Below are 27,399 nucleotides of genomic sequence, written 5' to 3'. Positions count from 1 at the left end.
GGTCCCTGCGGCACCCCCAGCAGGAGGGCTCCTCTTCCTCAGCTGTCAGCTGCCGTCAGACCCTCACCCCTTCGCTCTAACACGTCCAGGTGACAGACCAGAGCAGGGAGCGCTTACACAAGTGCTGCGGGCAGACCTCTGGCCCGGTGGGACAGCGATGAGCAGCCAAGGTGTGAACCTCAGCTGGTGCATCTGCAGTGAGAAGAAACGCGCCCGCAGCCTGTGGTGGTAGCAGTGCTGGCAGAAGTCAGGATGGCCAGTGGCAGAGTGCGGTGGACAGCTGAAGGAAGAGCAGAGAACCAAGTTGCTGCAGCTCAACGTTCAGATTTAAGCACCTTCTTCCCCTCCAGAATTCCATAAGGGGGAAGGTCTTGGCCACCCCCTCCGGTGACAGAGCTCCCACACTGATCTCCAGTGCGTTCCTGCCTTATGAACGCTGGTGCTCTGAAGATGCCTTTCATCGCCAGCTCCTCTCCCATCAAAACTCAGGCAAGGACCTAAAAAAATCAGATGCTCAGTCCCAGACACACTGAATTTCCCAGGGAGACTGGAGCGAAGTCCCCCCCTCACCCCCCAGACTGCAGGGGCCAACGTCAAGCACGGCCCCTACTCGTGTCTGACTTCAACTTTGCGTTTCCCTTCTCTCCCTTGCAAAATACCTGCTTTTATCTAAAACAACCACTCCTGCAGGCTGGGATTACTGGATCTAAATCTGTCCCTGGTTCTGTGCTCTCAACATACTTCAGGTTGTACATATAAGCATTCCAGTATTCGCTTCCCATCAGTTTGGCTTTTTTTCCTCCGTTCTTCCCTGGGAACGGGAACCCAAGGGAGCTGCAGCCCCAGAGCTGCGCCACCTCTGTGCTCCGAACAGGACCCGGCTTATCCAAATCCGGAAGCGGTGCTGATGTTTTTAAAGCAGATGCTACTTAAAGGTATTAGCGAGATTTGAGTGCAGTTATCTTAACCTCAGGTGTCAGGCTTCGCCGATCCCAGCGGGCACCAGCCAAGTGGAACCATCCTTCAATCCAAGCAGTTTTACCAGCTTTTATTAGAAACACCAGCACATTTCAAGTTTCCTCTTTTTGATCACAAATATAGTATTTTTCCTCTTTTTAAGTACACAGCATGAGACACAGCATCAGGGCTTTCCATCTTTTTTTTTTTTTTTTTTTTTTTTTTTTTTTTTTTTTTTTTACAGCAATTTCTTTTGGACAAGCTTTGGGTTAGTGTTCACTGACCTCACCCCAGCCCCAAATTTTGACATCTTGAATTGCTGAAGACAATTGCATGGGCAGATGAATCCAACGGTGGTGAAAAACGTACAATAGTTAAAAGTTTGCAAGAAAAGTTTAAGCAGAGACCCTCAACAGTTAAAAAGAACGGCGTAGCGCCGCAGCGCACTACTATTTTCACAGTACGGGGATAAAAGTTGAGATCAATCGTTTGCTCTTCTCCCCCCCGTCCTCCCAACCGCATTCCACCACCGCCGTTAAGGCTGGAGGAAGCGCTAACTGAATGTGACAAGCCAAGCTGGGCCACCGCGCTGGGTTTGCTGCAAATCCCACGCCAGCCGCACGTCATCGAGAAGCCTGGAGGTCTGAGGGACGGCGCTTTAGGCCAGCCGTGGTTTTAGCTCGCACCTAACGCTGGGAAAGTTTCCCTGGACGACTTAACTCCAAGAAAGCAAGTCACTGGGGGGAGGAGGGGCAAGTATCCCAGGAACATGAGGGCATGGTGACAGGATATTAAAGGGAACATGTACATGATTTGTTATTTTTTATTCCACAGAAAACCCTCAAATCTAGACTCAGAGTTAACAGCAGAAAAATAGTGTTAAAGTCAATAGGTTCATATTTTACTGTAGACTAAATAAATTAGCCTAGAATTAACTCAATACTCTCTATTTTCCTTTCATTGGTGATCCTTCTCTAAATTAATGCAGTTTTTAAAAAGCAACGGCTATTAATAATTTATTCCAGTTAACCCTTATGGATGAACACCTGCAAAGAGTCAATGTATGGGAACCATTCCCCGCTCCTCTCCCTCCCCGAAAAGGAAACAATCACTAAAGGGTGTTGTAAAACAGACATGCTACCTACAGTACTCCATGTATCGTGCCACTCCTATCGATGCCTCTGGCTGCTCTGTGTAATGAGTGAATATCCATAGCTATGTCTTACAAAGAACATGATCAAAAAATATATAAATAAATAAAAACCTTAAACATTCTTACATGGATTTTAAAGAACAGAATACATGTTAAAAACTTCAGTAATTTATATCAATTTTAAGCAATACTTTATATACAATGGAAAAAAGACATGCATAGTCCAAATACAATGTTGAAAACAGCATTTTCATAACAAAAAACCCAAACACTAAGTGTTAATACCATGTACATGAATTCAAGAAGGACCACCCTTTTTGTCTGTTGCACACAGTTTATTTAACAATATGATATTATAAGTAAGAAATGAGTTTGTTTTTTTTTTACCATTCTATACAGTGATTGAATCTTCTTGGATTTCTTATTTATAGTTATTATAGCGCTTGCATGATTTACACTAGAATTGCTTTTCCTCATTTCAAGTTTCACACAGAAGAAAGAAAGAAAAGAATGCTTCTTCTCTATTCAAATCAGCACGGTCTAAGAGTGATCATCCCTATTTTCATCTAAAACCAGTTTTATCAGAGAAACAAAGCAACAATTTCTACATCTGCAAGACAAGGATTTTGGCATTGGCCAATGTGTGTTTTTGTGTGCAAGAGTCAATTCCTATCTTTCCAGGGGTAATACTTCAACGCCTGCAGAGTTCACTATAGAAAAAAAAATCTTCCCGCAATGTGTCAAAGTTACCAGGATACATTATAATGTTGCATTATTTCAGGAAACAGTTTCTGAATATTATTTTTTCTTCTTTTAAACGCAAATGTTTGAAGTCTTGAAAATACAAATAAAAAATATGAATATAATGAACTTGTTTTCCCCATTAAAAAAAAGGTATGAGTCAACAGCAACAAAAAAATAAAAACCAAAAAAACCCACAAAAGAGACCAGATATTTTAACCGCCTGGCTTTAACAAAAAAATATATTCTTTGTATTGTTTTTGTTTTTTGTTTTTGTCTTTTTTGTGTTTTTTTTTTTGTTTGTTTTGTGTTTTTTTTTAAACAGCAATTCATTCTTCCATGTGTAGGAAGCAGCAGTTCCATCTAGGATTCAAAACAACCCAGATGTCTGAATTTTCAGTATAAAATGTCCAAGAACACGAAAGGAAAAAAAAGGAAAAAAAAAAAAAAAAGGAAAGTGATGCTCCCATAATGCTACAAACCCTCCACAAATTTTTCTAATGTGTCCCCGGTGGTGTCACCGACCAGAGACAATTCGTTAGACAACGCACTCCTGTTCGGGGTGTTTAGTTGTGGAAGCATTGCACTCTGTTCTGGGTTGCCCAAGTGTCCCTGATCCATGGAGCTAGCCATAGTAACTGCGAGTCCTGGGTGGGGGGAACCAGTCTGGGGAGAGACGTGGTGAGGTGACGGTTGGGGCTGTATCCTGGGTGACGGGCTGGAATGTGGTGGCTGGGACTGGGGACGGGGAGACTGAACGGGTGCTGGGGACCGCACCTGGTTGCTGAGGGAGGTGGCGATCTGCTGGCCAGGGAGATGAGACGCCTGCGGTTGTCCTGAGAGCATGTGCTGCTGTGGGCTCATGGGGTTGGGCTGGCCGGGGGACCCTATCTGCTGCTTCATCTGCTGCTGCTGCAGGATGCGCTGCTGCAGTGCTTGCTGGATGTTGGGAGTGCCGTCTGCCCCCATGCCGGGCTGGCCCATCTGGTTCAGCTGTCCCATCTGAGCCATCTGTCCCATGGACCCCCCCTGTATCGATATATGCTGCTGCATCCGCTGCTGCTGCATGGCTTGAGGGTAACCTCCTGGTCCTTGAGGCTGCTGGAACTGGTTATGTCCTGCCATCCCTCCTGCCATGCCAGCCCCTCCTTGCTGCTGCTGCTGTTGCTGCTGCTGCTGCAGTAATTGCCGCCTCAGGATTTCTCGGTACTGCGGACTCATGTTTGCCATGCTGGGGTTGTGCCCGGGGTTCATAATGTTTATCGCTTGTCCCTGGGGATTCATAGCTCCTATCCCTTGCTGCTGGGGAGGAACGCTCGGTCGCTGCACTCCTGCTTGCATCGCGTTCATGTTCTGCAACCCTGCTTGAGCGTGCATGCCTGGCTGTTGCATGCCGGTCTGCGGCTGCTGCATCCCAGGCTGGGGCTGTATGCCCGCTTGCGGCTGCATCCCAGGCTGATTAGCCACGTATTTGGCTGTTCTTTGCTTTATAAAAGCTGCCATAAGCTGAGGGTTGGATTTAAGGATATTAAGAACCTGCTGCTGCTGCTGCGGAGAACTTGGTGATTTCAAGGTCCTCAGTAAGTCCTGAAGTGCATTTGGGGGGATGCTCCGCGGCGGCTGCTGCACGCCTGGCATCCTCGGCCCGGCCACCGCTTGTGGTGTCGCCATCGGCATCACCGGTCTCGCCATTCCCGGCTGCATCGGTTGCTGCTGTGGCATCGGAGGCGACTGCCACTGCCCAGGCTGCATGTTGGACATCACTGGACCGCTGACGGGGTTGGGCCGGGTTACATTCATGCTGACTTGCTGCATCTGGTTCACTGAACCCACCGTCGGGTTTACTAGTCCTGGGCGACCAGGAGGCAAACCATTGTTAATGTTGTTGACCCTGTAGAGCTGCTGCTGCTGCTGCGCAGCTTCTCGCTCGATCTGCCGAGCCGCTTCCACCGCGGCCGGCGGAGGCTGAGCCGGAGGTGGAGGCGCGGAAACCGGGTTCGCAGGTTTTCCTGTTGAAACAGTAGTAGGGGGCTGAGTTCTCGACACGCTGGGAAAGCCAGCCGGTGACATACTTACAGGGGAAGGCTGGGGCTGGGGAGGAGGCTGCGGTGTTTGCGGTGTACTTGGCTGCTGCGTAGGGGTACCAGGCGTTGCTGAGGTAGGAGAAGGCAAACTTTGCTGAGGCACGTTTCGGGTGTTCATGGTAGCCATCCTTCTGCGCATGAGCTGAGCCTGCTGCAGGCGATGCTGGATCTGCTGCTGTCGAAGCTTGTGTTTGATATTGAGACAGAATGGCACAGGGCATTTGTTCTCTTGGCAGTGTTTGGCATGGTAGCAGCAAAGAGCTATGAGCTGTTTGCACACCGGACAGCCGCCGTTGGTCTTGCGCTTGCAGCCCTTGGTGTGCTGGACAACCCGTTTCATCTTCTGGCAGGATGGCAATGAGCAGTTTGCATTGCGGCACTGACAGGCATGGACAAGGGACTGAATGCAGCGCTGGATGCTCAGTCGTCGCGACTCCTGGGGGCTCTTTGACTGTTGCTCCCCTTGGCTGTTGCTCTCATCATCCAGACCCAGGCCCCACTTAACCATCTTGTGGTCATGGCTCTTAGTGTTGTAGCAGTTAATGCAGAGGTCGTAGTCCTGAAAGCAGAGAAAACCCAAAGTTCAGCTGTTTACAGAGCACTAACCACACCAGCGAAAGAGCAGGGGAGTCAGAGCGGCGCTCGGTGAGCAACGCCAGCCTGGTGTGGAAGGACAATTCTGGGTTTCAGTGGGAACGAGCACACGGAACAAGAGCCGCGTGCTGTGAACAGTTTCAGTGTACACCTGGTACACCAAGGGAGAGCAGCGGCTGCATATGGAGACAGTGGGACCGGACCTTCGGGGCAGGGAGCGCTGGGCAGCCGAGGGCAGGAGCCACGACAGCTGCCCCAGCAAGGCGAGGCAGCAACCACAAGTCTCGACTAGGGTGCACAGCAATGCAAACAGGGGCTGCAATTGTGGCGTCATTTTATTACATGAAAGAGTCCGGCAGGAACTGGGTATTTTTCCTTTTTGATGACAGGAACTGTTTACTTGTCTGTGATGTCTGCTGGGGTGTCTACACAAGGAGGGCCAAAACCTCCAACTAGCAGGAGAAATGTACCATCACTGCCTAAAAAATAGGGGTTGGCTCTCCATTTAGCTATCCTTAGTGTAATTACTGCCTAATAATAACTACCCCAAAACATGTATTTTTTAATCCCTATGCCAACCCTCAAATCAAGTACAACTTTCATGCTAAGACAGACGTTTATCTGAAAACCTGTTCAACCCCCACCCCCCCTGCCTTTTTCACACCCCTGTTCTTTTTCTGCTGGAGGAAGGGTACTCCCTCACACGGGAGTACCCAGAAAAAACCTAAAGGCCGTACCTCCTTCCACCACTTAATTCCCCTAGTGTGCACCATCCATTTCCAGCAGCCTTGCCTCAAGAAGTCCTGTTCAATGCTTTCCTCAGAGGGATTAATTAAGACTCTTCCAACACAAACCTGGCAATAACCACTGTAAAAATCTAGGCTGCGCTTACTCATTTTGGCTTTTTGTTCAGCTGCAGCCAGAGGTTATCACAAGCCTCTGGAGGCTACCCTTTCTGCAAGTCCACTGGTAGAATTCCATGCACAGCTGCTCTCTAACACAGCACAGTGGAAGCCATCTACGCTGTGAAAGGACTAGTCATTAAAAGCATCGAGCCAGGCTACGAAGCCACTTGGTCTGATCCAAAGGGCAGGTAACCACTAACGCTGGGCCAAAGAGACAATGATGAAGTTGTGGCAACCTCCTCACCCAGCTCCACGGCAGCCCGGACACACGCCCGGCTGCACTCCCTCCAACATGAGGCACCATGTGTAAAGCAGAATGAAGGAAGAACCTTGCAGAAAGGCACGTGAACCTCTCTCGTGGACATCCATCAAATGTGGGTGAGCTCATGCCCTGCAGATTCAGACTAGTCTTGACACAGTCACACCCCACCACCCAGTCCTAAAGTTCTTTAAGTTTAAAACTGTCTGTGCAAAGAGCCACAGCAGAATAAACGACGCAGCAGTAGCTGTTCCAGAGTACCGGCGTTTTCCTTGCTGAGAAATTAAAAGCACTTATTCTAGAAGAAGAGATATCCCGCTGTGGTAGTCGTGCTCCCTTAAGGATCAGCAGCCCTTTTACAGCATAGGCTTAATTTCGAGGAAGCTTGGGCAATATTTTTTAAAAATAAAATTATCGAGCATGGTTGTAGGGGAAGAGAGAGCAGATGTCTCTGGTGATATACACCTACCTCACAGACAGTGCAATGCCACCTTGTTTCCACATGATGTTTGCACTCATTGCACGTGTAGACAAAGCGATCCTGCCCTTGAGTGTGCAGTTCTACCAGCATGCAGAGCGTGGACCACTTGGACCGGCGTAGCGAGGAGAACTCCCAGTGCTTATCTCTGGCTAAGGTGAGGAAGGCATCTCGCCCATCCATCAAATCACAACTAAGTAATGGATCAGGGTCCACAATGGGAGGCAGGGTGTTAATTACAGGCCCAGCATGTAAATGAATCACAAAAAAGACCTGCAGATAAATGGGGGGAAAAAATAAAAATAAATGAGGTTAGATAATCCTGCAGGAAAAAGCTCATGTTCCGTGGCAGTAACGGTATGCTACAAACATTATCTAATCAACTTCATTTAGGCTTATCTCTTCCAATATGTTGTCGCACAACAGAAAAAAGTTCTAGTGCAATCACAACCTTTACTCCTCCTGATTTTTCACTTCTCAGTATCACCAGGCCTGGATTTACAGGATTAAAATCTTCTCTGGACACCGCGTTATTGTGACAGTACCTCTTTATGCTTCTCCATAGTGGCATACAGCTTCTGAGACAAATCATTGGACACATTTGGCATGCTGGGTTTCTTCTTGTTAGCTCTGCTGATGCTACTCTTATTCTTGTTGGTTTTTTTGTTGTTCTTTTTCTTGGCGTTCTTGCTGTCGCCCTGGCTTCCCTGCAATAAATGCACAGGAGAGGTGTTACACTTTACAGAGCTCTCCCCCATTCACTGTAGCTGAAAGAGCAACGCTTCTGCCGTCAATAGCAGAACTTTGTGCCAATGCCTGCGAATCAGCAATACCGTGTTAAATATATACTATCTTCCAGGAAAAATCAAAAGCCAAACTGGCAGGCAAACAAATTCAAACACTGTTTAAAAATAGATTTTTAACGTATGCATACACATTAAATAATTTGTATCTTAGACTTTTTTTTTTCCCATCTCAAACACTGTACTTCAGCTTCCACTGCTTGCTTTACAAGACCTTATAGATACCTGGCGATAAAATGAGTTATACATAAAATAAGATTTAAAAATGTTCCAGAAGTGCAGTGTTTTGCTTTGTTGTGATTTGTGGTTTCACATACTTGCTTGAGCTCTGACTTTACTGCTTGTTTTACAGGATTTAATTATGGGCTAGAAAAGAACATGCAGGATCTGAAACTAACAAAATGCTTTACTCTCCATTCTGAAGACTTATGGCTGCATATACAACTCCAAAAATAAAAAAATATCCCCCAAAACCTTCACTTGTGTCTAAATTACAACACAGACCACAGTGACCATATACTGAATACCAGATATAAGCGGAGAGTAAAAAATAGCAGATGATGCTATTTAGATGACCTGTGAAAACAGAAATAACTTTTAGAGACTTCTTATGTCCTTGAAAAATAAAAACCCAAACCCTCAGCAGGGAGCTTGCCACTCAGCAAAAATCCCCTCCCTAACTGCTACAATGTGGGTTATCGTAATATTAAAAATAAGCTACTGAAAGGCTCTGAGAGATATATATACACACACACATATATATATACAGACACTCAGATGTGCACAAGAAAGTTTCATGAACACGGTGTACAAGCAAACACAGGGTTTACCCACAAGCATATTTAGTCAAAGAAAACAAAAATATTCCAACTGAAGAACGCAATACTATATACAGAACTGTTGCCGTCCTTCTATTCCATTAATTAGGCTTAGATAGGAATTCCCTGTCCAATCTTGGGTTTTCTGTAACTAATTTTATTGCCTTTTTGATCAAACCTGTTTGGAAATTAAAATTATACTATTTCCTGGGAAACCAGACAGAGCTCTGAGTGATTTGAAGGCATTCAGAAATGAGCTACTGTATGTTCCCACCTTGACTTCTCTTCCCCAAAATTTCCTACCCCCGATGGACGCGGAGCCTGTTCTCCTTTGCCTATGTGTTCTGAAGCCTCAGCGTAAGATTAAAAAATGTAAACGCAAAAAGGAACAACAGATTGAAACTTAGCCAACAGTATAAGTCTTAAGTTTTATTTCTATTCCACCTTTAGCAAGTTTGCATTTGGTCAACTGTACAAAGCTATTCCAAAATGATGTGAGTGCCAAGATTGGTTTCGTACTACTTCGTTTTGGTAGCATTTAACATATCCAGCCAGGTTTGCCAGAGACGCCGATGGCATGGTTACTCAGGGAGCCTTCACAATCCTTTTTCAAGAACTTCTAAATACTTACCACCTCTTTAGATTCTCCTTAACCGATACTTGCAGCACACGTTGACTTTCAAAAGCTTTCTCTCCACATATACAAAGCTTAGGACTAAGAATTTAAAAAGAGATTGACAGATTCTGTAGGGCGAATTGCAAAGTTTCATCAAGTGCTTCTAGACATGGCAATCCCCATGGCTGGGCACAGTTTCCTCCATGAAATGACACAAGTTTAAGAGACCGCACTGGAGAAGTTCTCATGCTTTTAATTTCATTCCTTTTTTCTAAGCGAAGTGGCAAAGACCACACTGTTATGTGTTTTGTTGCATTCTTGGATGACATCTTCAGCAACCCGAATGCAGATTTTGTTTCCCTGCTATCCCAAGCAACATCAATGGCAGTAAGTGGGAAAATAAGGATGCTAGCAGTCAAGGCTGCATCTCCTCACTTTAGGCAGACAATTTGTATGAATTTCACAGTTAGCTGTTCTGCGCTTTTTAAAACACTTCCCCCCCCCCTCCCCTTAGATGCAGAGGTTTACACTGGTGTTTTCACTGGAAGGGCGTGCTACAATTTACTGAAAGTGATACTGTAAGCAAAAAAGGACTGCAACTTAAATTCCAAGTCCTGTCTTTTGGTTACTTTTATACCGCTATGTTTGTTGAAATATTTCAATATTTTAAAAAGTTACATTCAGCAGGAACAGAGTGAAAACTATTAACTTCATGGGTCCATAAAACCCATAAAACCAAACTGTATTAGCTGTGAAGGAGCTGCTAAGGTTTAATTGAAAGAACTTTCTGACATAATGGAATTGATGGATTAAGGTTTATCACTCCACATCAATCACACATAATATGTACCGTATGCAAATTGTCACAGCATCTAAGCTGAAAAGAGTTTTTCCCCAGTTAAAGCTTTTGGTTCCACCTCAATCAGCCAGACTTCAGATTTTCCCACTATATTCATTTTCTAAATGCCTTGCTGCAAATCACAAGTAAAAGGGGTAGTATAAAAGTGCTGAGACCTGGTTTGTTTTTGGTTACAGATACAATCAAGACACAAATTAAAATGAACAATGAAATTCTGGCCAGAACCCTGAAAAAGGAAGTTGTTGGGTCTTCTTGTTTGGTTTTTTTTTATACACAGAGAGAACCCCGGTGAAGGAAAACAACCACCAGGACTGGTATTTCACATCAATGCAAAACTTGCAATAAATACTTCTAAATTTCAGCCCCTACTGTCGCAGATGACCACAAGTACCTTTGCTTAGCAGCTTTTTCAGCTTTGAAAAAATACAGCACCTTTCAAAATGCAAATACTGAAGGTGATTTGCAAAGGTGTGAACCAGAAGCTCAGCCACATGGCTGCAAGCAAATGCAGCAGTCATGATGCAATCCAAAAGTAGCTTAACACATTTCTCTGAGAACAGAGATGCTGAACTGACATAACTGACTCCTGGTTCTGTTAAAAAACCAAAACAAAATAACAAGCCATCAGTGTATTTATTACCCAAGGAAAAAAAAAAATCCAGAAATGCAGCTGAAGGGAACCCTAGTTTAATGTCTAATGTGAATGACCTTCTCTTCTAGTTTACTGGACGTAAATGCTCTGATTTATTAAGGAATTGTCAGTTTGTGAGCCAGAAGCAAATGTAGCATATAAAGTTAACTCACCTCTGTTGTTTCACTAGCTGCAGTACTTTCTTCCTTTTTCCTTTCCTCCTCCTCCTGCTCCAACTCCTTAATGCTTTCTTCCAGCACATTGGGCCAGAAATCACCTTCAAAGTAAGGCAGCTCCTTGGCACTCGTCAGCCTGTCCTCAGTTGCTTGTTTGAAGATGTCCTGTTAGGCGCAGAACACAGTACCAACACGTAAGCGAAGACCTCTTAGGAGAGAGGGGAGAACTACAGCCACGATCCAGCGCTACACGGAAGAGCGGTGCCTCACCTACAGCCCATGCCCCACTCCTGGCAGGCCTCTTCTGGCAGCTCCAAAACTGGCCTGGAATACTGCCCACAGCCCGCTCCTGTTCCACCTCGGAAAGCGCCGAGGCTCTCCTGAACTGACTGCAGGATGCAGGATCCTGACATGACGGGAGAAACTAAGATACCCCTGGAAAATGCAACAACCCCCCTCCCTGGTAACCACACCAATTAAGAATGAAGCTACCCCACGCAACTTTTCCTACACTGCTCCTGGACAAGTGCAGGAACTGTTCTAGCGCCAGCAAGCACATCTCACCCAGCCCTTTCCCTTAAAAATCTGAAAGCACGTGAGCACTTCAGTGCATGTGCCTGGGCTGTACATCACAGGGGCGGTAAGCCTGGCAACTCCAGGAGGAATCACTGAATGCACCAGCAAACTACTACACACAGGAGTACTAAAGCCTGGTTGCAGGAGGGTGTGTGTGTGCGCAGCCTGCATCCTTCGCTGACTGCTGGCTGAAGCTCTCTGGGGCAACTGGCCAGGATTGGGGACCACCAAGAGGAACAGGTGCCTCATACAGTTGTTTTGGAGGTGTTTTTTTAAGTGCATTGCATTTAACAAGCACGTACAAGACTAGCCAATCTTCTCTGGATTAATTTCAGGACCACCTTATTAGGAGAGACACAGATTTTCTAGCTCTTTGCTATGCCAGATCAGATGCCAGGGCTTGCTATCTGCGCTTCTATTCCACACATCTAGTAACTGTCACTTGCAATCAAAACATCTCTTTTTTCCTCCCCGCACTGTCACTACCACGAGGAAATTTTTGTAAAGTTTAGCACGTAAGGAGTGGCAAATGCTACTACCTCTGCCATCACCTTTGCCATCTTTAACTTATTTCCTTGGGTATGTGTGTGACATTCTCCAGTTATGAAAATCATCCTTTTTCTCTTCAAGTGAAGAAGCTGTTTTAGAAGCAGGTTTTTTGACTTCACACTAGAGGTCCAGTATTCCACCCCATCAAGCAAGTAACTTCTATAAACCTTAACAACCTACACACACTTCCTTGCCTGGAAAACTGCAGTGAAAAAGAAGTATGTGAAGGCAGGCTCTTGTGCACTTCTTTTAATGTAGAAACCAAACCTAAAGAATTTTCAGCCTGAAAGACAGAACCCTCCAGAAAAATCTAAGAAAACGCCGCCACTAGCTGAGAATAAAACCCTTTGTACAGTACTATGATGGTTTCACGCATTATGAAACAGTATTAGCTACCTTCAAATGAAAAGCCCCCCAAAATTACGTTCATGAAATAAACAGTAGCAAACCTTGTAGTCGTGAATGATTCTCTCAGCAAATGCCTTGTCCAGCATCTTCTTATACCATTCTTGCAAACGTTTGGGTTTGGGTATTTTCTGATCAGGTGGATGGCAATGAAAAATATAGTCATCTCCTTCACTTGGGGGACAGGCCCAGATGTGTCCTGTCACATACCTGTGTTTCACACACAAGAAAAAAAATAATCTTAACCATTTTGACTACCACCTTAAAAATAACTCAGACAAACAGATATAAATTCAGACCTCTGGCTTTATTTTTTTTTTCCTTCTTCTTTTTTCCCTCTTTTTTCTTTGCAACAAAGATACTGAGGCAATAACCTCTATTTGTACAAGGGATGAGAAAAGGTCTCAGATATAATAGTGAAGCTTAAACATCGAGTGAACCTCTGATAAAAAGAATGATATGCTGCCAGTTTAAGAACCCTAACAACAGAAAAAACACCTTAGTGATAATATCCAAATTTCTCTCTCCACTGCAGAAGAGGCATGCGTTCCACACATCTCAGAGAGGGCAGAAGAAAATAGACACTATCCCAAGTGAAAAGCTACTTGGCATCCTGGATTAAAAAAAAAAAAAAAAAAGCTACGAAAAAAGATTTATGTACAAAGATCTCACTCACCCAAGTTTCTTCACATACTCCAAATATCCAATGAGGATTTCATGATAAACTGCAGTTCGGAGACAACGGGGGCGGAAGAAATGAATACTATCTAGATACGATATGTACACACGCCTATAGTAATGAGAGAAGAATGATAGAAAATCATGTACGGCTGAACGTCTGCTTTGTCTGCTGAGAGCTGACTTGTATACTAGATACATATACAGCCATACTGAACAAAGACAAATTAAAGATGACATTATTCTAATGCATATTTAAGCATCTTATCATAATATAAACAGTTCTCAAAAGCAAAAGATGGGCAGAATCTTTTTAGACATCAAGAATATACATAGAGAGACAAACTTTAATACAGAATGTAAGGAACTGTAGCATTTTACGTGACACTTGTTCTCCCCTTCAAAGCCACCTGCAGTCATAGGGTAGGACTTATTTGTGCCACATAATTGAAACGTATCTCCTGTTCTTCTGTGTTTGAGAGTAACTGCCCAGTGAATGTAGCAAGATGTTCTCTGTGCATGCACCGCCGGTACAGGAAGCACAGAAAGGAGAGTACCTTGTATTTGGAGGGGGGCAATCCGAGCCGTACTCCTGTACGTGCATGCCGAAGAAGCACACATCTACTCCGTCTATCTCCTCAAATGCAAATAGAGCTTTGGTACGGTAAGGGAAAGATTCTGACATCTCACCAGAATCCACAAATCTGAATGAAAGGGTGATGAAGAAGAACAGGAGGGAAAAAAAAAAAAAGATAAAAAAACCAAAACAACAAAAAGCCTATTATTAAATCTGTGTCCTAAAAGAACGAGGAAATGCTTTTCAACCTTATTTTTAAGGTTTATTTTATTATTATGCAGAAGTTAAACAGGGTCAGATCAGAGCTGCATTAAAACAGGGAGTCCTGTTACTGTGAAACTCACAGAAAGACAGTTTCCATATAGCTAACGTATGACTGCACAGGCAAGCACTGAGTACAAGAGCATCCTCAGAAACCACAAGCCTTTAAATATGTTGCAGAGTAGAAAACCTGATACATTATGGTGAAGTGATGTCACGTAAACACTGTCTTTATGAATTAAAGCCAAAATACTTCATAGAATAAACCTTTTCAGCTTTTCATTTACGAGGAAGCAAATGAAAAATAACTTTGAAAGCTAAAGTACTTCTAAAAACACAGCAAAATGAAGGAACGGTAAGGAACAGAATCTCAGCAACTGTTTCAAACTAAACTATGAATTTTGAAATGCTAAGCAAAATGTGGTCAGACTTTCTCAAGACTAATAATACAAAGTCACAGTATTATAATCAAAACCAGGCTGTCCCCACTACTCCCCCCGCCCCCCCCCCCCAGTCAAAATACAAGTGTCACCTCCTTTGAGTTTATTTACTGCATACTGCTTTTTTTACCTTTCATAATCTCCCTTATGCCTAAATTTCAAATATGTGCAGAGGGATTAAGGTGCAAATTGGCACAATTTTGCAATATTTATGCAGGGAAACTCCAAAATTAAAAGAAAAAAAAAAAGATTGCATTTATTGTAATTAATAGAACTAACCTGGATTTCATTCCTGGTTTAACTTCTACTGTCTTATCTGAACTGGCTACTACTCTGACAAAGACCTCTCCAGCTTCAGGATGATTCTGTCGCCGTAAAAATTTGTTTACTCTGTCTTCCAAATGGTTTCCTAAACGTGTAGTCTGTAGCCCTAGAAATGAAGGGGGAGAACATGACGGAAACGTTATTACTAGAGAAATCACTGTTAAGTTCAGGGTGTTACCGTGCTTGTAAAGTCTTTCAGCTTGCTTCTCTGTATAGTAGCAGTAGGCTTTTTTCCCCTTTGTATGAAAATTTGATGTTTTTATTTACGCAGGCAAAATTAAAAAAGCAAACCCATCCATGTTTTTACACAAGCCTTACGTGTTCATACCCTGCTGCGGAAGCTAAAACCACTATAGTGGGGAAATTACTTAGTAAGTGAACTAACAAAGGCGGCTTTACATAGCATTTTTAAATTTGCAGGCTTATTTTATGAACACTGCAAATGTTTTCTCCTAACAAAAACACTATCTGGCTGTTTGACAGAGATTACATCATTTTATAGATCTGGCTCAATGCCACACCTTTTCAAGCAAAGCAAAGCAAATCAACAGAAATGAAAAGCCTTTTGACTTCAATGGAGATTTCATTGCTTTTCCTTTTCTTTTCTTTTCAAGAGAGCTTTTAGATTGAACAGTTACAGTAATCTGCACATAAAGCTTAAATAGTTCTTGCACAGTGATAGAGGTCTTTAAAAGTTCAAGTCCACAAATTGTCCAGACCCACTCTCTTGGTCTCTATAATTAGCTTTTGTCAGGAGAGCTGTTTTTGTAGTATTACAGGATGCAATGGTTTTCAAATAAATCCACACAAAATTAGAGAAATTAAGATGAAGATTTTGGTTTAAATTAAGAAAACAGAAGTAGCACACTATTTTGACTTGAAGATTTATGACTATTTCTCTTCTCCTGCTGTACTTATTTTACCAGCTCGTATTTCTACTTCATTTTTATGGTCAATCTGCTATCTCTTCCAAAGCAATGGTGCAATCTACAGAAGTTCGTTTTCCTAAAATGCATTTAATTTTCAGCTCTCCATTGCTTCATTTTTCGGTCGTTCTTTGGCTACTGACAGAGAGCTGTTGGTTCTTCTTCCTGACTACTGAGTTTGCATACAGAATGCTGCAGTGAAACATCTATGCTAAAAATTATTTTAGGCTCCAATACTGGGGAAAAGAGTCACGTATATTCAAAGGCAGATCTTGCTTTTTAAGGGATTTATACACTTACTATTTTTTTTTAATCAGTTTATAGAGATCACAAAACATGGCAATCTTGTTTTACATCTTTTAGTCTGTCCCCTTGTCCAGTGAGATTCTGTTGTCATAACCAGCACAACACAGTTTAAGTATCATTTACTTGCGGCCCAATAATTAAATTTAAAGGCAAGTTAAAGTAAAAATACACTATGCCCTTTACCAGTTCCAATACACTGGCCTTTCCCAGAGTTTCCCAGCTGACTACAATATACTGGGCTTTCCACAGATTACAGAAGGCAGTTGATTTTAAAGGAAATTCAAAGAACTGTAAAGAAAATTCACAAATAATTTCTGCAGGAATTATTTCGTTTTGTTGATTTCTCTGAAGACAGAAAAAAAACCCAGCTCCATTTCAGCTAATGAGTTGGTACATTTTTAGAAAGCCATTTTAGTTAACTCTACTGTCTTGTTGTGTTTTCATTTTATCATCTTTCCAATGCTAAGCAACCAGAGGGTATCTGCTTCCTTCCTTATGTTGCAATGCATTAAGACTTGAAAAACAAACAAAAAAAAGACCAGATAAGCAGATAAAAGAAACAGGCAACACTAAGATTACATGCACTGTAAATAGAGGATCTAAAACCCGCATATTTTATTAGAACATGCAAATCCTTTGGGAAATCAGCTTGATTTTGGTTCTTGGACACCTCTAACATAATTACTTCCAGTAAAAGCTCAGGCCTCAACAAAAACTGCAGCACAGACTTGAAAAAAGACATCCAAACCAGTAACAACACAGAAGAGTTTCAGGCCGTTTGAGTGCAGAAGTTCTGTTGCAGTAGCAGTGGCCAGATGTTTGTTACTGGATGAGTAATCGGGCAGATAGGAAGAAAGTCAGACTTCTGGCTTACTGTGATTTTTTTTTCAGGAAAGTACTCTGGGTGACTTATTTGTCTGGATATCTTGTCTTTGAACATCTCTGCATTAGCTACTGGTTAAGTAATATTGGTAGATTTTCTTAGTAAGAAAAAGACTTCAAAAGTTTGGAATTTCACAGCATAATCCAGCTGTACACTGGTTTACAGGTTGTATTTGGCTTGCTGTCAGTCAGTTTTATGCAACTTGTGATGTGGTTAAGATAACCATTTTTACTTAATATACCTTAGAAATATGAATGTTATCGTAACAGCTAACCAACAGCTTGCAGCCGAGGGACATGCTATCTTGATTATTAGCAGTCGTGCTAGCATGCTTGAGAGCATGGAGAAATATTGATGGCAATTCTGTAAGTAAAGGTTTTTATGGGGACTGAGGGGGAGAGGAAACATGCTAATGTTTCAAACTTTCATCACTCGTGTTTGTTTTCAGGTTAGTAGTAAGACCACGGTTTTGACAAGAGCAGGCTCTCCTTCCTTGTTCTGGTGTTTTCACTAGAGCGTTGTTAAAGAAAACTGATCTCAGGAGCTGAGCCCACCAGTGGATTACAGCTGGCAGCAGGACTCCAATCGTCATGTGAGAAAGAAAACAAGATAGCCAGACAGCAAGGAATGAGAAAGAAAAGATCAGTGGAAAGGAAAAAAGCACCATTATTTCCCTGTCCAGACCTCCAAGGAACAGAATGGTTAATGGTTACCTTGAACTAAATGGCTGGTTACTCAAACTTTAAGTGACGTCGCAGAACAACTGCAGACGTCGAAGGAATCGCATACTTATTTAAGACAATTTACATCAATATATGCTGTAAAGTCAGCATATAATAGTAGAGACATCTGTTTAAAATGCTTATCTAAGCCCACATTTTTATTTCATCATTTTATTAATGTTCTCCTACAATCTTAATCTGTCTTTAATGAGACTAATTTTAATCTTTTTAACAATACTACCTTCTTCCATGCGTCAGGTTACTCCAGAGACCGTTTTGATAACTACAACTTAGCATGTCTCATACAGCATCATCATCTCCAAATTACCCCCCTTCGAATCTCTTATTATGCAATCAACCACAAAGTTATCAAGAAGTTAGATTTAATGCAAAACCATGCCTTTATTACAATTTGGAAGATTCAGGCTTGCAAAGTCACAGTATGACAAGGTAATAATGCCCAGAACTTCCAAGGACCAAAGAAGAACAGGGGAGGAACCAAGCGTACCTGCAACTTCTAGTTCAAGTGGCTGAATCACCCTCTTGGCTTCTACACTCACTTTATTTTTCTACCCCATGCCACTAACACTGCATTTCCAATGCTAGTCCCTACTCTCCTCCCTGCCTCCCCAAAACATGTATGAGTAGAAGTTATCAAATTCTGTTGTCTGATGTTAAATGCATGCAAAGAACACCTGTGTAAGGATTACTAAGGAGACTCAGACAACTTGACCTGACATCTTCTGGCACTCTCTTTAGTGCCCATTTTAACACAATTATTTATGACAATGGTTAATTCCAAGAAAATCTGGACACATAGTACAATGGGTTACTAATTCCAGGGGACAGTTCTTATACCACAGTCCACTCCAGAAGCAAGAAAAGCTCTTCAAATACATTAGTACTTGGCACCACCACAGCACACCTGAAATGCAGTACACCTCGTTACTACATGTTATTTGAAGGGCACAGAGGTGACAGTAACTTACCACAGTTTCAGCGCTACGTGGAAACATGCCTGAATACAGCCAGTGAAGTGCATGCAGCCTTATGTTTCTCCTGTTCTGTTTCCCCCTCTCTTTGTATTTTTTTTATCTTATAAAACTAAGGACATGGATACCTCAAGCAGCATTAAGACTGACCAGAAACACATGAAGAGCAGGTCTTTACAACATCGATTAAAATTCCGACAGCTGCCAAAGCCTTGGGCTACACTACTCCCCGTTTTGCAAATGTTCCTGTACTCTCTGTCATGACTTCAGAAAGTCTCAATCAAAAAATCTCTTAGGGGTGGCTGGGAGAAGATGAAAGTTTAAGATAAAAATAGAAATATCAGACTCACTTTTAGCACTGAATTTGTTTTCTTTGCGTGTTCTACCAGTTTTCTTCAGACAATTATCACAGACAAACCTATTGAGAAAAAAATTGTCAAACACTTAGCATAAACCCAGTATCAGCTAGCTCAAACCCAATGTTTGGATCCATAATTGAAGTGTCAGAGCACAATGCAATTTTTTCTGGATTTGAACAGCTTGTATCTTTCTATTTGAGGGACTTAACACCTTTATGAGCTGGTCTAATTCTGCCAAACAGTTACACCTGCGTTTGTGCTCTGTAGTATACAAACTTACCTCCAACCAGCTTCCATTGTTTAGTAGTTAGAAAGAAACCGCAGAAATCTGCGTATATGAACAAGTTGGTTTCATGCACATTTTCATCTGCATATACTGAAATGAGACCCCAAACACCAAAAAAATGTATTTTATTTAGAAACACTTTGTTCTTTTGTACCCTGTTCTTAAAAAGGCAGTGACTGCACATTAAAGAGCAAAGGCAGAAAATCTTAATTGTCTAAACCACATTCATCTTATACAAGGAGTAAAAAACTAAGAATCGGCTTACCCGGAAGGCCAAATAATATCATAATGTAATACACAAATCTGGTGCATCTTCCGACCACACTCTTTGCAGTCAACAAACCTGAGAAGAAAAAACAGCAGTTGATCACTTTTGTTGTTAGAAAAGTAATTTTCCAGAATTCAGCAAGGACTTTTGAACCCTCTGCTAAGGATTTAATCAGCTTCAGCAGGCCCAATTTACATGTCAGTTAAAAAAAACCCCTCATTAGAACAGCTTCAATGTCATGTAAAAATAATATATATATATAGTAAAATGTACTGGTTTAAAAATGTGAAATGGGCTGTCATGCACAACTTTTTCTGGATCTTTTCTATCCTCTTCTAAGCAGAGTTCTGAGTTTTCCCAGCTTCACAGAATTCTGCTCAACAATACCTCCGCAGATTTAATTTTCAATTGTTGCAGCAACCACAAGCTGACTAAATGGTTGCTCAACTTACTGTAAACGTAAAAAACTAGTCATTCGTGAATCACTGTGCCAAGAAAGCATGTATTAGCTTGTCTTTGCCTGCACGGGTCTGCTGTAGTATAGTATGTCAAAATTCTTTTTTTGGATGGGAAAACCGTTAGAGGTTTTCTCAGCCAAGACTGCAGCGCTGGTTACGAAGCCAAATACACCGGGGTCCATCCTGGCAGTCTACCTTTAAAGGTCTGGGGGAGGAGCTCTATTTAGTATTTGCAAAGATAAGAAAGGAATCAAAATGCACTGCATATCAAACTGCCAGAGACCAAAGTAACAGTAAGATAAAACCTCATTTCAGCTAGTTAAGGACAGTAGGAAAAGCAGCACAGTGCTACTAAAGGAATGTTCAACTCTGCTTTGACTGAACTTCCTGAGGCTAGTAAACGCAAGGGAGGAGGATGGCTCTTTCAGTGGGCTAAGCCACCAAGTGAAGAGAAAAATGTGTTTCAAAAGTCTGGCTAAACCAAGAGGAAAATGCAGAACTCCCCACCAGGTACTCAGGGCTTGGTGTGAAAGTCTGTACGATGGGGGCCGTTTTCAGCCAGTTGTGCAGAACACACCTTAGGAATTACCCAAATAAACAGAACCAGAAACTGCCATTAAACAGGCTCATATTTTCCCTCTGGGCTACCAATGGTAGAAATGAAGTTTGTATGCTGTGCTATGAACTCTAGAGAAAGATTCTGCAGCCTGTTTGGCCAGAGATGGGGGGGCGGGGGGAAGGATTTTTGATTTCTGAAGGGCTGGCTAAAGGACAAGTCAAAGCGATGATATTATCTTAAGAAAAACAACACCCGGTACTTACGGCTCTGGATCTAGTGTATCATTTTTCTTCTTTTCAAACTGATCCTTAGAGATGGTTCTAGAGACAAAGAGTTAATATGAAAACTCAGTAGAACCTTTATATCAGAGGCCAAAACAACATGCTTCTCTGAATTGCAGCAAATGAGCAAACTTTAAGTCAGAAGAAAGCATATCGGTATTTATTTTCTATTCAGAGAAAGCAATTCAGTTCTTTTTATTTTAAGCTACAGAAAATGTTTTTCCCATTTCACTTGTGTAAATTAAAAGCAAAATAAGAGATACCCAAGTATACACAAATTTAAAATCATAAAGAGCAAGGGAAGCTATTGTCAGTAAAGCAGCCACCTTCCAAAACAGCTCGTATTCCTCAAATCTTAGAGCATCTTATTTTCTCGTCAGGTTAAAGACAAGCCATTGGTTTCATAAACAAAAGTTGTACTTCAAAAGGTGAGACGTCTGGATTAGGCGAAGTCTTTCATTTGAAAAGGTAATGGATTAGTGACATTTATTGACACAGCTTCCACCCCCAGCCCCCAACCACGTTACCTAGCGCCTGCCAGCCCCTGCACCCAGTCCACGGGCAGCTCTTGGGCAGCGCAACTTGACGCAAGCCGGGCAGAGGAGCAGACCCACCACAGGAACAACTGTTAATCATCTGTTACTGTGAAAGTCTCCTCTTAGTAGCGAAGTAGCTATTTCCACGCTACCACCACCGGCCACAGGGTTTTCCTATCAGCTCAGGACTACACGCCACCCCTCCTATCCCAAAAGGCAGCATGCAGGAGAAAGGAAGCTACTTACGTTTGAGGCTGGGAAGGGTCATCACCCAGGGTGACATTCTCCCCCTGGATTTCAGTGAAACACTTCTCACAGAAGTGATACCTGTCAGCAAGAAGGCCATATTTGGGTGAACTGGTCCAGCACAACACACAGCCACCCAAGCACGGAGCCACCAACCAGAGCAGGGCAGATCACCACGACGAAAGGGGGGGCGTTGTTGGTTGATTGATGGGTCAGTGTGGACAATGAGGAGGAACAGAGGGGAGGGGAGGGCAGGATTAGAGAACAGGGGAGGGAACAAACAGCACAGACGTAAGAGGTAAGACGCAAACACCAAGACAACACAGAGCAGAAAGCCAAGGCAAAGCACAGATTAGCATTCGGTCTCATTTTATACAATACTAACAACTTGTTTGTTGATCAAATTCAGAATTTGGGGAGGATTACTGAAGTAGCTACCAAGCGCTACGTTTGTATAAGCTTCAAATTTAAGAATTTGGATTTGATTTGCATTACTTAAGGAAAAAATGCTCTTTGATTCCAGGCTTGTGACAGACCGAGCTTCCTTTAGGAAAAAAAAAATAGCCTGTCAAAAAGCTTTACAAATACATTTATTACAGATTTAAGTAATTAGAGAATATGCTGAAAGCATTTACTGATTTGTCAGTAAAAACTGTAAAAGCAGGAACACTTGGTATAAAAAAAAATAATCTATGAAAATATTAAGTTCAAAAGTTATTTGACTGTAAGATTAAATGTGACCAATTGCTCAGCTAATATTATTTAATATAAATGAAACCAAATCCATACTCTAGACAAACATTTAACAGAAATGCAATTATGGGTCAGAGTTTCCAGCCCTTTATCTATATAAGTACAATATATGTATATATGTGCACAACATTAAATATTGTACATACATACAATATATTTATCAGGTACATTAAAGATGTAGAATTAAGCTTTACAAATTGAATGTGAGGCTAGGTACAATTTTTGGTCACCAGACCAAGAGCCAATCCAAGTTATACTCAGCAAAACCAACACTGCAGTTTAACAAACCAAGCTGAGTAAATTGGAATACAACTCTACGAAAATACAATCTGCATTTGAAAAAAAAACAAAATCAAAGTAACACAGATTTTGGTGGGTTTTTTTGGGGGGGCAGATTTTTTTTTTTTGTTTGTTTGTTTCAGATGAACTGGAACCAAAGTTGTCAGGGTCATTTAAAAAAAAAAAAGAAAAAAAAAGAGGAGGCTAAATGTTTGGAAAGGATATGAATTCACACATGAACAAAGGTAACAAAGAGAGGCCACAGCTGTAAAATGCAGGAAGGCCACAAAGGATCATCAAAATAAAGGAGCTTTATGGAGGATCAAGAGTGAGAGAGTATAAGCAGCAATGGCAGCACAGTAAAACGCAGTTTTAGTATTCAAACACTAGAATTGTAAGAATGGTAAGTATAAAAGGCATCAAACAAGACTCAATGTCACAATGAACCAACAACTTAAGGGATGGAGATTAATAAATATGGCAGCTTGCCCCTTCAAACACATACTCATACACTTAAAACTACTGGTGACAGGTCTCCAAGGCTGTGCTTTCCTGGAGACAACAAAAGCCATTTACAGGCACTTATCGAAACGTGTGGATCAGAATTTCCTCCTGCGACACACACTGGCTGTCACGTCACCACTGCACATTTTCTAAACGCTCATGAAAGACAGCCCAAGCAAACAGCAGCAGGTCCTTCAGCAGCACCCGATGAATTGGGGAAAGAGGTTTTGCAGAGCAATCTGCCGCCTCCCCAGGCTGGAGCCCAGTCCGTGTTACCATAGCATAATTTATAAGAGCCTGAAAACTTCAGCGAACTCTGCCAGCTGGCTCCGGCTTTAAGAGCTACTCTGCTAGCCAAGAACCACTTAAATGCAGCAGCACACTGAATACTCCCTCTACTGTGGGACTGACACGGAAAGGAAAAAGGTGTATTTTATTCTAGTTAATATAGCCCACACTGACATCGCCACATAATCACCTTCCCAGCAGGGCAGCTGCAGCTATGATAGCCACCACGTGAGCTAAAATGCCACGGTCCTTGCCCAGGGGGCTGCTTGCCAGCCCACCACAAGTTAAACTGCAAGTGACTTCTCTTCTCCTGGGTCAGCTCAACTGGGATGAAACACACCACCCTCCCATGGAAAACAAAGGCTTTTGGAGCTGGTAATGCAACAGAACAAGGCCAGGATAAAAAAATATTATCCCGTTAATTTGTGAGCACTGGGAATGATGAAGATATTAGGGTTATTACAGTGTTACAAGGGAATTTCAGGAGTGGATACTGTCACTGCACATCTCATTTACACTGACTTCACTTGCCCCTCACCCTGTATCACTACACTGATAGGTTATCAAATATTTTTTTTAAAAAAAACCAAACATAAAAGGTTCAGAATTTTATATCCCTTCACACAGTGTCCATGTCCTTTTTTGTCTATAGTGTGCTGCTTCAAATTTTTCTTCAATTAAAAAATCCCCACTAATTATTTTCCTTATTAACAAGGATGCTCATTTTAAGAGAAGGACTGAAACACAGGAGGACCCAAACACCAGACTACGCAGCCAGAAAAATCCATGGTCAAGGCTCCTATTAATACTTTGCTACATTTAAGCAACCCCAGAAACGGTTAATTCTGATCCATTTTTAGAATAATTCATGGGCTTTCAAAGCACTTGTGAAACTGAGGAACGAGGCTGCCTTCCCTATCAGCTTTAAGTTACACCGCAGAAATCTAACTAGCTCCACCAGCACAGCTATTGCACGTGTTCACGCTGTGGCTACGGGACGCTCGGTCTCACAGGGGTGAGCGCTTTGCTTCGGCAGCACGTGAAGCACACGCTCCAGCAATCTGCAGATCCGAAGGGGAGCGCAGGATTTCATGTGCTGCAGAACCAAAGCCTAGCACTAGCAAGAGTCAAGCCTTAATCCATGATATTAAAATGAGGAAATAAAAATTGAAATACAGTGAAAATGAATTACCTGAAGATCATGAACATTTGTTCATAAAACAACCAAGGTGAAACAATAGCTATAACTTACTATGAATATGGACCCTCAGAAATGGAGACTTACTTGTAATTCACTGACTTTTGCATGTCACTACAAATATTCAACAAACCCCAAAGGCAGCATACAATACTCTAGTTATAAGTCATAGAAAATCCAAAGAATGTACTTCTTGCAACCCATCAAAAATGAAAAGCTTTTCAAATGCAGACTGTTTAGGTGACTGATTCCCACTTATCAAAGAGTAACATTATGGTTCAATACCAAAAGACCAGAAAATGCTCCATCTCTGCATTAACAGGTGAATTTCCAACTGTAATTTAAGTGCATTCTAAGGAAATTCTAGATTAGTAATCGGATGCTAGTACTGACATGAAATACCTATCAGTCTTCTCAACTTGATGTGCACACATGAAGAATATGTCCTGAACTCATTAACCTAAACTTCTGAACCAACAGTTCTATACCAAATAATTAACTTCAATCATTGAACTGTAGTGTCAGAATTAATTTATTCAATGGTGCCTAAATATTCTTATCCCAAACCCACAACCCTTTCTCAAGACATCTGGATGAACAGAAATCTGCACCTACTTCTGTTCTGCTACTGGCCTACTGACACTTAGACAAATCACCTCCCTTTCATTACTACCCTTTTAGACTAAACTCAGTGTAAGTGGACTATCACGTTTATAACAGCTAAGAAACAAATATTGCATGACTGCGTCCATAGGAACCCACTGCCCCATCAACCCTGTATTTCTTGCTAGCAACCAACATTGCCTTCCACCGAGTAATCCGAATGATTTAACACTTAACTTAAATAGGAAAGGTGCAACTGAAAGAAAAAAATGACCCCTTCTTCAGTTATTTTTCAAGTTGCTACTGTTTTCAAATACAGTACGACCTGGATGTGTAGTATGAAAAGTATTTGAAACTACCACACGGAGTTGGTATTTAAGGGTTATTTTTCCCCCACTTCCAGTACTGAAGTACCATCTCTTTAAATGCATTTTAATTGCTCTATTTCTCTTCAGACTGACTTTTTTGGGGGTTCACAGTGGCTGTATAAAACCTTTTTTAAGAGCCTGTGAATATGCATTCCCCTGCATGGCCTCCCAAAGGCCACCTCAGACCAATGCGAGATGACACGTTTTCATTTCCCACCCCGTGCTGCTTCAGCTCGGTGCCACACCAAGAGCCTCGCTCCATCTTACAGCACGTCCGTGATGCAGGGACTACCCTGGGAGGGATGAAATGCAAGCTCCGGCTGTCTGAATTAGTTCTGTAACTGTGGTTAGCCAACAGCCTGCTGCGCGCTTCAAAGCTGGCAAGACTTATAGATGGCCAAGCCTCTGGAAAGTAGTTCATAACTTTGTTTTAAACAGAGAAAAGAAAGTTTGTGACTTAGCCCATTTACGTTTAGCTTTTTTCTGGAGTGTGGGGGGAAACATCTAAGAAACCAAAACCAAAGGCAAGTTCTAAGTTCACTTTGTAATTATAGCACTGTTGATTTAGGCATTACATGGAAAATTAATATAACAATTGTTTAATAATCACACAAACGCCAAATCCTAATATTAATTAAAAAATAATGGAAACTATTGTTTCCATAGCTTCTCGTAGAGTGTCTGGTAGTTTTCAATGTTAATTCAAATCTAATTTAAATAGAATTAAGTACTAACTAGGAAGAGAGAATGTAAGTCTTGCAATGAATCTCTGTACCCTTCACTTTGCAAATTCTGACACTAATTTGAAAACAAAACTGTGTATTTTTACAGCTCTCCCAGAAGAAGGTGACATGATGGCTCAGTGTCTTTTTGCAGTTTTGCCCTTCTCCCTCCAGCAAGCCCTGCCACTCGTTTTGTGGAGAACATGGACAACTTCCCTTCCACTTAAGTGGTGCGTGGTACAGCCTAGCTAACAGCAAGCACCGAAGTACAGCGTGTATCAAGCTGCAGTACAGGAAACTAAAGGGTCACCTGCAAAAGGACAGCATGCAAAGATACAAAAATAACTTTTTCCTGACTGAGCTGACAAAAGAAAGAAAAAGTTAATAATCCTCCTCCTCTGTATGTGCACAGAACTCAAAGGACTTCGCTTCCTGAATCGCCAAAAAAACCCACCCAAATCCAAAGTCAAGGACTTACCTGTTCTGGTAACTGTAGTAGGCAGCATCACGAGGAATAGTACACAGCTGCTTGCCATAGCAGCACAAGGTCTGTGGAGAAAACTCATACTGCAAAACAATGGTGAGAAAAGAAGCTTTAAAATGTAATCTTACATTAATCAAATATCTATTAGGTAAACCTGACATTTACGGGTATCATAATAGATTGTTATGTTTATCACACTTTTCTAAGCTACTGTAAAAACATTAGCACAACTCTCTAATAATTGTAACTAAATTACTATATAAGCTAAAGAGCTGATCCTCTAACCACCAACTTTTTTTGGACATGGGAAACAAGCAAAGCACATTAATACTGCTTATGACCAAGAAAGGTGTTCTCTGAGGGAGAAAAATACAACAATAAGAATAGCAGGAAGAAAGATGCTATCTACCTTCTTTAGTTCTTAGCACACTACAATAAAGCCAAACTTTTAGCAGCCCTTTCATTCAGTATTTCAGTTTTTTAAAAAAAGAATA

The 27,399-nt window shown here is 42.0% G+C and overlaps 1 protein-coding gene across 6 annotated transcripts in view; it reads right to left on the bottom strand.

Annotated features, from left to right (window-relative positions):
* Positions 1–1,032: 1,032 nt before the first annotated feature.
* Positions 1,033–27,399, bottom strand: part of CREBBP (CREB binding lysine acetyltransferase) — a 98,135-nt gene continuing 71,768 nt past the window's right edge. For all 6 annotated transcript variants that reach the window (XM_080383487.1, XM_080383489.1, XM_080383486.1 and 3 more), the window contains 13 exons: positions 26,900–26,988; positions 21,707–21,787; positions 20,907–20,963; positions 19,624–19,701; positions 19,064–19,131; positions 14,840–14,990; positions 13,840–13,986; positions 13,281–13,394; positions 12,649–12,814; positions 11,072–11,239; positions 7,717–7,878; positions 7,163–7,444; positions 1,033–5,494 (listed from right to left, as the gene is read on the bottom strand). In XM_080383487.1, coding sequence (XP_080239613.1) covers positions 3,326–5,494; positions 7,163–7,444; positions 7,717–7,878; positions 11,072–11,239; positions 12,649–12,814; positions 13,281–13,394; positions 13,840–13,986; positions 14,840–14,990; positions 19,064–19,131; positions 19,624–19,701; positions 20,907–20,963; positions 21,707–21,787; positions 26,900–26,988 — 3,732 coding nt within the window. In that variant the 3' untranslated portion in view covers positions 1,033–3,325. The remainder of the gene's footprint in view (positions 5,495–7,162; positions 7,445–7,716; positions 7,879–11,071; positions 11,240–12,648; positions 12,815–13,280; positions 13,395–13,839; positions 13,987–14,839; positions 14,991–19,063; positions 19,132–19,623; positions 19,702–20,906; positions 20,964–21,706; positions 21,788–26,899; positions 26,989–27,399) is intronic.

Source organism: Falco punctatus, assembly GCF_963210335.1.
Source record: "Falco punctatus genome assembly, chromosome: 4".
Lineage (NCBI taxonomy): Eukaryota > Metazoa > Chordata > Aves > Falconiformes > Falconidae > Falco > Falco punctatus.
Note: the sequence above shows the minus strand (reverse complement) of the source record. Positions and strands in the feature narration are given on the sequence as shown.